The 12789-nt window shown below is 51.0% G+C and overlaps 4 protein-coding genes across 4 annotated transcripts; 2 read left to right on the top strand and 2 right to left on the bottom strand.

The window, feature by feature from the left end:
- Positions 1-392: 392 nt before the first annotated feature.
- P175DRAFT_0501809 (dTDP-4-dehydrorhamnose reductase family protein) lies at positions 393-2211 on the top strand. The gene is made up of 4 exons (XM_040897248.1): positions 393-961; positions 1066-1085; positions 1146-1857; positions 1923-2211. Exons 1-4 carry the CDS (start codon positions 780-782, stop codon positions 1951-1953), a joined length of 945 nt encoding a protein of 314 aa, XP_040752555.1. The 5' UTR covers positions 393-779; the 3' UTR covers positions 1954-2211.
- A 982-nt stretch (positions 2212-3193) lies between these two features.
- Positions 3194-5809, top strand: P175DRAFT_0459412 (uncharacterized protein; the record flags this gene model as incomplete). The annotated part of the gene is made up of 1 exon (XM_040894703.1): positions 3194-5809. The coding sequence occupies one exon, from the start codon at positions 3194-3196 to the stop codon at positions 5726-5728; it is 2535 nt and encodes an 844-aa protein (XP_040752554.1). The 3' UTR covers positions 5729-5809.
- Positions 5810-5856: 47 nt separating this feature from the next.
- Positions 5857-8869, bottom strand: P175DRAFT_0516729 (potassium ion transporter). The gene is made up of 2 exons (XM_040898924.1): positions 7134-8869; positions 5857-7060 (listed from the first exon to the last, which is right to left on the bottom strand). Exons 1-2 carry the CDS (start codon positions 8787-8789, stop codon positions 6254-6256), a joined length of 2463 nt encoding a protein of 820 aa, XP_040752553.1. The 5' UTR covers positions 8790-8869; the 3' UTR covers positions 5857-6253.
- A 1393-nt stretch (positions 8870-10262) lies between these two features.
- Positions 10263-12116, bottom strand: P175DRAFT_0438176 (glycosyltransferase family 2 protein; the record flags this gene model as incomplete). Its single annotated transcript, XM_040893898.1, has 3 exons — positions 10263-11251; positions 11307-11541; positions 11592-12116. 3 exons carry the CDS (start codon positions 12114-12116, stop codon positions 10263-10265), a joined length of 1749 nt encoding a protein of 582 aa, XP_040752552.1.
- Positions 12117-12789: the final 673 nt, after the last annotated feature.

Genomic DNA, 12789 nt, shown 5'->3' with positions numbered 1-12789 from the left:
AGGTTTAATAGGGATTATTGGTATTTTAATAATTAGTAAATTTTGGTAGGGGGCATTAGTATAGATTCATGTACTTTAAGTAAATATAAGACTCTTAATTATTAGATATATAATAATCCTAGGGGTAGCTTAATAAAAGCAGGTGATTGGATATATTGATATGTATATCTATTAGGGGGTTGTGTGCTTGCCTAAGGCCTTAATATAGGGTAATAACCCCCCTTTGCTTACTAAGTACATCACGAGATACCCCTTCAATTCAACATGATTTTTGCAATTAGGTAGTATAGGTACGGAGTACTACAGTATTCTCTAGGTTTCTACAATAATAATTATTATATGTGCTATATAAGGTATTGTTATACATCTACCAAGGTATAGAAATGAATCCCTTTATATGCTAAGAATAAGAGTAATGTTCACAGTTCAGATAGATCCTGTGCGCTGGGGCCCCAATAGATAATGGAGAGGTTTACCCCCACGCTCCCTCATCCTGCCAAACTACCAGGGCTAGAAACCTGCAGATGAGCTTGCTGGCTGTAATACTCACCTCTCCACAAAAGTTGGATAATAATCATTATCTTGAGGATTTTCCAGCACCCAATATTTAATTCTTCCCAAGATCCCTTTGGCCCACACAGCCTTAACTCTAACCAAGCTAGAATTGTTACGTCATTCAGTGCTGCCCCGGCTGGGTCTGGAACTTACTTACCTTGACCAGCCAGAGCTTCAAAATGTCCGACTTTCTCACCTTGCCCTCTTCAATTAACCCTGAGAAAATGGCGACCACAGTCCTTGTTACCGGCGCTACTGGCCTCCTGGGACGCCAGGTATTCAACCTGTTTAAACGCTCGGGCTGTCTCACCGTGGGCCAGGGGTTCTCACGGGCCAATCCACCTACCATCCTCAAAGCTGACTTGGAGAAGCCGGAGGAGATCAAGAATCTGCTGGATGAAGCTAAGTATGTGTCCCTGGCCGTTGACGCCGTTCCCTCCAGCCGTTAGTGAACGATATGGCCAGGGTTGATTGATTGACCGTCCGCATGCTAATACGAGCTGGCTCTAGGCCTCAGATTGTTATCCATTGTACGTTCAAGTACTTATCTTTCTAAAGCCAATAATTGACTGCTGTGCCGCATAATCCAGGTGCTGCCAATCGTTCACCAGATCTGTGCGATAAGAATCCCGACCAAGCACGCCGCGTCAACGTCGACGCCACTCGGATCCTCGCAGAAGCAACCTCTTCCCGCAACATTCTCCTGATATATATTTCGACGGATTATGTATTCCCTGGCACCGAGGGGGAAGCACCCTACGAGGCCAATGCGGAGACCAACCCCCCAAACCTGTACGGTCAACTCAAGCGTGATGGGGAGATCGCTGTGCTCGAGGCTACCAAGGAGAGCGGACTGGGCCTCGTTCTACGGGTTCCGGTGCTCTACGGCATTAGTGGTCATAACTCGGAGAGCGCCGTGAACACCCTGGTCGACGCAGTGTGGAAGGCTCAGGATGCGAACGCGGGGGTGACAATGGACGACTGGGCTCAACGGTATCCCACCAACACCGAGGATGTCGCGCGAGTGTGTAGGGACATTGTGATCAAGTATATCAAGGAGCGCCATCGAATCAAAGAACTCCCCAGGATCCTCCAGTTCTCCTCCGAGGATCGTATGACCAAGTACGAAATGTGTGAGAAGTTCGCGGACGTGCTGGGGTTGTCGTTGGCAGGGATGATTCAGAACAAGCAAGGAAACGACCCAACCGCCTCGGTGCAACGGCCCTACGACACTCATCTTTCCACCAAGGAATTGAGGGACCTAGGCATTGATGTGCACACCATTGATTTTGTCGCGTGGTGGTGAGTGCTCTAATTGAGATCGACCAGTTATTTCGTGCAGCGTAAGGGCTAATGCTAGAATCTAGGCGGAAACATCTGGGACCACACAAGAAATGAGGCGTTCCACCGAGTCAGTATCCAAAAAAAGAAATTTAGAATAAATAATTTGCCAAGCGGTCCATCAGTGGAAGGAGGGACTAATATAAGAAATGGAGTACGAGGATCCGTAATTGGAGATAGGTGAGACTGTGGTCAAACCGGCGCCGTCCTTTTTGTATAATCATCTCGCGTCAAAATGTGGAATGTGGAATAAATTTATCTCGTCCAATTGATGTACAGGAATTATTGAACCGGGGGGGATATTTTGGTCCCATCTGCCTACTTTTTGTACTCTGTAACGACGGGTTGTCTCCAGAAGGCTTCCCTAGATTCCCTTTGTCTCAGTCTCTCATTCTAACGCCCATCGGTTGCGAGCTGAGATGTCAATCGCCCGCGCTGTGGCTCAGTAGTTGTGGATGAAGGGTGTCGATCAACAGGGCAGAGAGGCCATTTTATTGATCCCCTCTGACTTGTCGAATGGATAGTGTAGTGAATAGTCAGGTTTGAGAAGATACGATCAATTCTTCGATTAATGAAGCCTGAAGGAGATTTGGTTGCGTTTCCGATGTGGGTGAAAGAAAGAAATGAGGATTTAAGAAACTGCATCTCACCACCTACCTAACCTCCAAGTCACCTCTGCTGCTGTATGTCCCTCGAGTCCTCCTTCATCTTTCTTATTACTCGACAAGCTCCAGCACTGCAAGACATTATTATCATCATCATCATCATCATCATCATCATCCTCGAATCTGGGGCGAATTAAATCCAACGCCCATCCCCCCTTGCCTCCCGCACGCTGGTTCTTACAAGATTTCCATTTGGTACCTGCCTGACTTAAATCTCCGCAGTGCCCAGGGCGTTCCACGACACCTACAATTGATTTCTCTTTCCTGTTACCCTGCAGAAGTCCGCATTCTGTTCCTATTCTGGGGTTGGCAATGGTCCGCAGGGAATGAAGTGATTAACCCGTTTGTGAAACATCTCTGCAGGCGTTAGGGGGCAAACAAGCGCTTCCCAGCGTTCTTTTTATTTCCTCCGTCCTCTTCTTTCGATATTGTGATTGTTTCTCGAAGCAGAAGTTCCTGGCGGGTTCGCTCTCCCCCTCTGGTTTCTTGATCCGTCGAGTCGCAATATCGACCTCCCGGCACTTTACTCGCCAAAAAGTCGCATGCGACATCCTACGCACCACAATTGCAGCTGGACTAGAATGATTATAGCGTCTCCGATCATACTTGTGTCAACATTGCGATACTGAGAAATGACGATCATGGCGATGCAAAGCCAGGATAACATGGTGGTGGGAGGACAAGCACCGACGCCTGGGAAATTCTCCCGGTACCGTTCTGTGAGGAGGGCTGCCTCGAACAACGCACAGGGCCGGACTACGATCCATACTGCAGTCCCTCCAGCCCCAACTCCAGCGAGCGCGCCAGGGTCTGTATCGCAAGATACGGCGGCCTGGACAACCGACACAAACACCACTATTAAAAAGAGCATGTCGCGTTATCGACGCCAAAAAACCCAGTCTTCGAATATAACCCCCCATGTGCCTCCGCTTCCCACGTCCGCAGGCCAACCTCCACCCTACCGAGCCCAACCTCCTACGACTACACGTGATAACTCTTCCCCGCCATCGTCGTCCTCGGAGGAAGCAGAGGTCGCCAAAGTAAAAGGAAAATTGCCGAGTGCGATGGCACGAGATACTCGTCGGAAAGCGTTGCTGGAAGGAAATGACAATACCTCGTCTCCGAACTTGAGTGACAGGGAATACGAGGAGCGAGAGCGGGATAGGCAAGATGCTATGGATCGCTTGACCGGCGGTTGCGACAAGGCTGCGGCCTCGTCTTCGGCGCAAAGACCAATGACGCGAGGAAGGGCTGCCACCAACCGTGAGGTTCCCAAGGCGGAAAAGAAATTACGCCAGGCGAAGGAGTATAGTCAACGGCATTCTAGTAACGAGCCGACACGAAGGTCCCTCCGGGAGGCGATGAAGTTTTCTCGCTCCAAAGAAAAGCCAAAGGGGGAATCACCCTCGGGGAGCCCCGTCGATGCTGCCTTGAATTTTCCCGGAATTGACGCTCCCATATCCGCCGTCAACGCTGGTGAGCGTAGAGTTGTTGTCCAGTATAAAAAGCATGCTCAAAAGTTCACCGTGACGCCATCAACTTCGGCGCAGGACATATTGGCATCCGCTTCCAGCTGTTTATCTGGCGAAATCGAGCCTCGTGGGTTTATTCTTTTGGAATCCTTTATCGCGTCGGGGCTGGAACGGCCGTTGCGTCAATATGAATACATTCGCGAGGTCATGAACTCGTGGGGCCATGACGAGGAGAACCGATTGATCATTGTTCCGGCTGCCAGCATCGATGCTTTGGCTTTGCTTGACGCGCAGAAACTCTCTCCAGAGCAGCCTGTGGATACCACATTCTACATTTACTACTCCCACAAGCCCCGCAAGTGGGATAAGCGCTATGTGACACTACGCTCTGATGGGCAGATTACGATCTCGAAGAAGGAAATAAGCAAAGAGCAGACTTATGCATGCCACCTGTCGGATTTCGATATTTACTCCCCTACCCCAACCTTTCTTACTCGTACCGTGAAACCTCCGAAGAAACTGTGCCATGCAGTGAAGAGCCAGCAGAAATCAAGCATGTTCATCACCACCGAGAATTTCATCCATTTCTTTGCAACCAACGATAAATCAATTGCTGAAAGGTTCTATCGGGCTGTCCAATCGTGGCGAAGTTGGTACTTGGTAAACAAGCTGGGTGCTGGTCAGACCGAGAGCAGCTCGGAGCATGCGAGAAGCATCAACCAGCCCCAAGATAATACTTCGCCGGTTCGAACATTCAAACCATTGATAGATTCGATCGACTACCCCAGCAGCGACGATAGAGAACGGCCAGCAGAGCCTCCGGCTGAACGGTCGCGGACACAGCAATTATTCGCTCGCAAGAGAACATCCCGTGATCCTGGTCCACCACCGTCATCCTTTCCCAAATCCCTTGCCAATGAACCGGACCCTGGAGTGCAGTCGACTGATGGAACTCCTTTCTCATCATCTGGCCTGCTAGGACGAACATACACCCTCCGTCAAAAGGCCCTGAAGGAAAGGGAGGAAAGGGAAAAGCGCGAAACAGACGAGCTTTTCAGCCAAGGACTCGTGGGTCAAAGCCTTGCTGGCAATGCGACTTCCCGACGCCAGGCCAGTGCTTCGCGACCGGGCAGCCGGTCTAACACCATGACCTCGGCTCACGCACCCGATACGGATGGGTTAATCAAGCGGTCGCAGTCACTGCATCAAGGCAAACCGCTCGTGGATTTGACGCCGGTGTACCAGGAACCGCCGCAACATATTCGCAAAGGACGCGGCGTTACAGTTGAGACGGGGATGCCCCTGATTGACGCTGCTACCGGACCCGAGGCCCCCGGTGGAATCGTGGTCCCGCCCGCAAAGACCTGGAGACGACCGCCAGCGCCAGCAGAGCCACAGCCCAATCCGGAAATACGCACCCGAAACCGATCTAACACGGCTCGTAGTGCCAGCAGTCGCTATCGCCATCCCAATACGGCTCCTGCATCCCCGGCAGAAACACCGGATGCACCAGCTGTGTGCGAAACCCCGTTCGCTCCCAATAGTCTTTTGGCGCGAACAGGACACCAAGCTCCTGTGCAGGGGGCGCCGATTGGGCATGGCGTGGCTACTGGGGATCGCAATGCCACGAAACCGATGCTCGATATGTCAGATTTGAACCCATTCGCAGAGGGCAGCTTGCTCCGGGGGCTGTAAACTTGACCACGACGTTGACAGTTTATGGAAGTGGCGGTGGCTTAAAGTATTTCTGATTTACTCCTTTTTTTTTTTTTTTTTGTCTTTGGTTATACCCTTGCTACATACTGTTCAGGTTATTGTGACATGACAAGGCCAAATGCCGGTGCAGCTGGTCTCACCACACTTGAATTGGACCGCATAGTTTAGTATCAATGCCAGTTGGATCAGATTCCAGGCTGATTTTAGGCCCAGTAAACCTATATCTTTCGCGTGTAAGCGCTGAGATACGTCGTATAGCTGTCACTCCGGCATGGCGCAGAATGCATCATCCTTTTTGGGAATAGACCGGCCAACAGCCTGTCATAGTCATACTATAGTAGACTAACTAACTAGTTAACTAGTTAACTAACTAAGGGTAGGTGCGTAATGCGAATGAGAATCCGTCAGAAAAAGTAGACTATAATAACGCACAAATCGAAGAGTAGATCTATCGCTCATAAACGCTTGAAATCTATAGATATATGTTGGTCATGAATGAAGGCCTTAACGGTGTGACCGCTGGGACTGGATAGTAAGATGGCGATGCGTGATTGGATCGCCCGGTACGCTTGGCCAGGGATTGGCATCAAAGCCGGTTGAGACGGCATTCTCCGACGCTTGAGACTGCCGCCGTCCAACCGTGCCGCCCATCTGGCTGAGATTGGAGGTACGTCGACGCATGCGCCGCTCTGCATCCACGATTTCGTTTTGGTTGAGGGACTCGGACGGGAGTAAGATGGCACGGTCCAGGCTGTATGGAAGGCCACGGTGCCGCCCACGGATCTGCATAGCGATAATCACCAGTACAGAGATCACTCGGAACTGGCTGGAAAATGACGCGTTTACTCCGGGATATCCAAGAGAAAGACCGACGGTGCCATACGCCGACACGACCTCAAAGAGCACGGTCCAGATCTGGAAGGAGTACTGGCTTGCGTTTTCTATACGATCGCCTTCGACAATGCTAATGATGAACAGGCCCAGAAAAACGTACCAAAGATCAAAGCTCAGCTGTCTTCGCAAGTGAAATCCGATGTAACTCGGCGCCGTTTGAGCATCCTCGTTGAACTCGTCGTCGGCGTTGGGATAAACGCCCAGACTCTTCTCTTCATACACATTGGTTCGTCTCATCGAAATCGCAATGGGGAAAACCGAAATATACATCATGATCATGTACGAGACCTGGACGGCCGGATGCAAATCGGCGGTATTTACAACAGAGAACCCAGCCGTTCGGGTGCACGTTGCTTGAAAGAGCCCGTCCACAATTTTAATCCCCGTGGGAAGGGTGGTAACCGTCGGATCATTCAGCTGTATTTGTGAGTAAATATGCATGGACACAAAAAAAAAAAAAAAAAAAAAAAAAAGGGGCGTCAATACTTACATCCAAGATGATGAAGAATATAAGGTCAATGCCGTTCAATAAGATCAGGATCGCAAAAAGCCACCAGGTCGCATTTCGCGGGAAAAGAAGAGTGAAACATCGACGCGGGTGGTCCAGAAGGAAATTCAATTCTTCCCACAGGGGAGTTTCTTTGGAAGCAATTTTCGACAACGTCCAAATAATGAGGCGGAGCATACACGGGAATCCCGTGTTGCCAATGATAATGAGAAAGGCCAGGAAAAGAAGAGCGAAGATGGCATCTTGGAAGGACATCATAGAGTCCGGAGTGAGGGTGAATCCAACATCGTTGAAAGCCGAGGCAGCGGTGAAAAAAGCCCACCAGGGACGACCTTGTCCCGCAGCCGTCACAACTTGACCCCAGCGAGTTTCCATAATCCAAGGCAAGAGGCAGATGACTCCCAGCAGATGGAAGAAAACATAGTAAGAGATCAGCACGACAGCCAGTGTCTTCAAGGCGCGGTATTCAATGCCTCCCAGCTCATCACGTTGTTCCTCGGTTAGATCAATGAAGTTTGAGTTGCGACCCACCGTCGCATCCCAGCTCAGGTACGGCAGGGTTGGCCGGTCCCGTTCCTGGGTCAACGACCGGTAAATACTAGTGAAGGTTGGGCGTCTGGTGTGGATGCGGTTCAGGATGGATGGTTCGCGTCCATCCTTGGTCTCACGGACAGTAGGGCGGGTGTCCAACCGGGGGAATGTCAAGTTCCTCGTTCTTCCCCACGGGAAATCTGGCTCATTGATCGTAATATGTGGGCCTTCCATGGGGGGGGCATTGTCCTCGTCGACACTTCGCGGGCTCCGTGGTGCGTCGGACTGATAGCTGGTGCGACGATTCGTCCTGCTCCCTTCCGCCTCTTCCAACAGCTGAGGGACGCCGCCGCGATCATATTCTCGCGGGCTCGGGATACGTAGCGCACTGGGGGTACCTTTCCGTTGGTTCTCCAGGAAAGCGATGTGGTGCTCGGGGCCAAGTGGCGCAGGAACACGCAGGCTTCCCAACGTGTGTTGCAGGCCACCAGTGGCGTCATGGGGGGGTTCCTCTGGCTGTTGTTTTGAAATACTCCCCCCAGAGGTAGGTGAAACAGACCCGGACTCGGTGGAGTCTGTCAATCCGGACGAACCTTCTTGCGCATCCCCTGCCGTCGCGTTCCCCGGATTATTGCGTAGTACGACGATTGGGCGACCATTGATTCCCGATTCCTCTCCAGAATGGGTCTGGGCGTTCTTATCGTGGCTCATGGTTCGCATCCGCGATCTGGTGGATCGCAGCGCTCGGGCGTCCCGAACGACATGCTGGAACCGTTTCTCGAACCAATAGAGGCGGACAAAGACCAGGGCAGTATGAATGAAAATGGGAGTGGTGAGCATGGAAACAAAGTATAGGACGACCTGCTGGTAGGTGAAGAGCAAGTTGAGATCCACGGTGTTCAACCCACTCTGCGAGGCGGCGCCTGCGGAGAGGAACAGAGCATCGATATACTTCAAGTTCATGCCGGGATAGAGGATAATGGAGGAGAGAATTGCCATGGATATAATATAGATATAATGAATCAAGATGAAATTGAGGCTTAGGTCCTTCAGCCAGGGAATGTGAGCCGTGGCCGACGAGACGCCGCGCAGGATAGCGGAAAACATGCCAGAATGGGGGACGGTTTCACCGTCGTGCAACGATTCGACGAAGATCCGTGGGAGGAGGGTAACAGGATCGATAAGAGGTATGGATCGGAGAATTTGAGACGAGATTCTGCAGATAATTCAATTTCGACCTTTTTTTTTTTTATATTCAAAAAAAAAAAAAAAAAAAAAAAAAGAACCACGATAGGATGAAGCTGGCCGCACAAAGTGTCGATCGAGCTCCCACGCAATTCAAAAAGGATTGCACAGGAAGATGCACTTGCAAAGGCCAGTGCTAGCCTCTAGACAAGATCGAAACACTCATATGAGCAAGGAGAGCATTATGAGGGGATAAGGGCATGTTGAATCTGGAAGCAAGATTCGGAGAGGAGGAAGAGAAGGTCAAAGTAGCGTCACGACGGAAGGCAAAGTTAAGAGTGGGAAACAGAAAAAACCCTCCAGCAGACAAGAATCAAATAATCCCAAAATAATCAAATAATAAAAAGATAAATATAGCTAATTTCTGAAGGCCAAAAGGACTGTTTCAAAATCTTTCCAGGCAGGAAGAAGAAGAAGAAGAAGAAGAAGAAGAAGAAGAAAAACGGCTGCCGAAAAGGAGAGCAGGGAATTCCACACTAATAAAATTCTTATTCTTTGTGCTTTTTCTTTTTTTTTTCTTTTTTTCTTCTTGTCTTCTTTGTCTTCTTTTCTTCTTTGATATGTTTATTTATCGCTCAGAAAGACTTGAGAGATGCATTCAGCCTGCATTGCAGCTGCTGCGACCGGATTCCCCCCACTTGGAGTGTTTCTGGATGTCTTCTTTTGCTACCGTGCGATGGATCATTAAACATCATCTCCCCATTGAACATGGAATTCCCCTAAATCTACAGAATGCAGTGTAATAAAGGGGTACCTGAAGATCTCGAGCTAGAATCTCATTTCAGACCAATGGAGATCCCTGAGATCATTCTAATTCCATCTCTGCACCAGCTCCTCAATCACTGGATACACCCCAACCGGCAACAGAAACCCCCGTCCTGGGAAACGACGCGGGATCCCCATTGCGTCACAAAGCTCCTTGTCATGTTCAACTCTGTTCTCATGATGCCGAGGTTGCATACCTAAATTACTGCTTTAACTAGTTAACTACGGAGTAGTTAACTAACTAGTTATCTTACGCGGAGAGATGACGAATTAAGCAAGAATCTTCCTTTTTCAAATCTATACTATACTTCTGTGTCTAATATGCAAGTGAGGAATCTTATTTGTAGCATGATACAGGAATTGTTTGAAAATGTGATATTTATTATTATTAGACTGGATAGTATCTATACCCAAGTACGGAGTAACTATACCTCATTAAAATCATTAGTACGGATAACGTAGACGAAACGAACACAACATCATCATCATCATCATCATCACCATCATCACCATCATCACCATCATCACCATCATCACCATCATCACCATCATCACGACAGCTATGTAGGTCTAGACTAGGCTGGCAAACTTCGGCTTCTTACTCACCCGGTACTCCAACCGATCAGTCCAAAAGTGCGAAAACACAGCATGCACCGTGGGGACCGCGCCAAAGACCATGCCGGCAACAGGAAAGACAAGCCGCTCCAGAAGCATCGGGAGATGCCACCAGCGCCGGACCGAGAACCCCGTATCCGCCACCTGCGCCGCGAGCATGTCTGTCTTCCGCGTCTGCAGACACACGGCGTACCACCGTTCGTACAGGACGAGGCAGAGGTTCATCCAGACGAAGGACCCGGCGCGGAGCAGGCCCGTGAACCAAAAGGCCCAGGCCATGTCCGGGTGCAAGGCCTCGCGCGGGGTGAGCTGTTCGGAGACGGTGGAGAAGAGAAGCAGGATCACGAGGTGGCAGGGCAGGAAGTGCGCCTCCCAGAGGAGATGCAGCAGGGCGAGGTGTCGGGGACGCAGAAAGAGACACCGCGGGTGGAAGCGGAAGTAGCTGAGGGTTCGTCGGGCGGCGAAGCCCGAGTCCAGCGCCCCCCACATGTGTCGCAGGGCTTGTCGGTACCGCGCAACGCAGGTGTCGAGGGACCGCCGCCAGCCCCGGTGCGGGAGGTCGCTGGAGACGTTGCATTGGCTGGCTGGCACGTAGACCACGCGCGAGACAAGGTTGCCGGCGGTTTCGAAGTAACATTTGAGCATCATGTGCATGTCTTCCCCGATGGAGGTCGGGTCGCTGTCCCAGCCGCCGACTTTCTCGGCCAGCGTCAGGGGCAGAGAGTAGACCGAGGTGGGGATGGAGATGCTGGCGTTCGGGTGCATGGTCGACAGGCCGGCAAAGCCCCAGAGAAGATCCGCACAGCGGACGAGGATCGGGCTGTCGGTGGAGTTGCGGTCGAAGATGATGGGACAGGAGTAGAGGGTGCGGTCCGCGTCCGTGACGTGCGTGAGATGCAGACGGCGAATCTCCGTGAAATAGTCCGGCCATAGGTTTGTGTCGGCTGGAAGAGGTGGGTTAGCGGGGGAATCTTTTAGGGTGGAAAAGGAGTTGCATACCATCCATGACCGTGACAATTACGTTGCAGTAGCCCGAGTTAAGCTCGGCGCGGTGCAGGTGTCCAATGTGCCGGGCCGCAAAAGCTACGTTGGAGCTTTTACCTGCGATTTCCGAGGGGAGACCGGCAGGGTGGAAGGTGGCCTGGAGGAGAGAAAAGGACATTCCATAGGAAGACATCAACTTCTCTACTTTCTCGGGAGCTCCCGACTCCTTTTGCTCCATGGCGAGATATATCTGGATGACCGTGAGCATTGGTCCGCGTAGATGGGAAGAGGGCAACGAACCTCATACTGAGAGCTCGCCCTGGGATGGCTTGCCAGGACATCCAGCGTACTTCTCAGGGTATGGATTTCCTCATTATAGTTCGGGATAATGATCGCATGCACGACCTCTTCTTCGATATCCTTGTCGTTCAGGATTGGCTGGGATTCCGCATAAGGGAGGAGAGAGACATCATCGAGTGAGGAGGTATCGCTCGCGATGGAAGCTCCACTTGACCGAGGCGACGACGCTTCTCGTGGCTGGTTCGTTCGGCGCTTCAGCACGTTGTTGGTTTGCCTGTGAATATGCAACAGGGCCCAGGATAGGCGGCCTGTGAAGGCAAGCGTATTCAGATGGACCAAAACCGTATATATCACAAATATCGTCTGCGCTAAGTTGAGCACAGGGGGTTCCCCTGGTCTGCCTGGCTCAGGAGGATCGCTGCTCCATGGAAACGGGAAAGCATCAGTTGCACTGAACACGACCAGGGCTAGTAGAGCAATGATACTGAAGCCGGGCAAACAACGTGAAGCCCACGAGGCAATCATTTTGACCACCGCACCGCGCAAGCAGAAACAAGAGGAAAACCCACCAGCATACCGGCGGACGTGGCATAAATTTTAAGGGGGGGCATGATTTTTTCAGATCAGTGCGAATTTACACAACCCCCTACAATAGATTGCTGCTGTCCCGAAGAGTATAGAGCTCCCTGAACCGCCTCCCACCACCAAGCCACCAGACGGCCATTCACGATACAAGGTTCGGCATCATGGGGTCCCAAAGCAGATCCAGATGATCTCGACGCCAGGCAAAGTTCCCTAGCTCTGAATATTAGGTTGCTTTGGCTGGTACTCTCTGCGAAAGAGACGAGGTCTCAACCGTTGATCATGGAAACCCTACCTTTCCCGAAGTCCCTGAGCTAGTTAGCTGGGGATCGACGGACCAAAACCTCTGCGTGATTTCGGTCCGGAGTACAATAAATGAGTCAAGGAAGGGCAACACTCTCCGACGACTAGGATGAGAACAGAAAGACAAGTACGCATAAAACATTCTGCAGGCAGCGTCAATGCCCGCATTTACACTTCTGCAGCTGATTCCTCAAGGCTGAACCGCGTTGCGGCTGCCGAAGCTCTGATTGGCCTCTCTCCGGATCCAATAAGAGCCAAACGGAAGAACTCGTGGCCCTGGAATCTTAATTTTGTGTTGTTGTTCTGCAACTGA

Source organism: Aspergillus ochraceoroseus (genome assembly GCF_002846915.1).
Source record: "Aspergillus ochraceoroseus IBT 24754 chromosome Unknown P175scaffold_4, whole genome shotgun sequence".
Classification (NCBI taxonomy): Eukaryota; Fungi; Ascomycota; class Eurotiomycetes; order Eurotiales; family Aspergillaceae; genus Aspergillus; species Aspergillus ochraceoroseus.
Note: the sequence above shows the minus strand (reverse complement) of the source record. Positions and strands in the feature narration are given on the sequence as shown.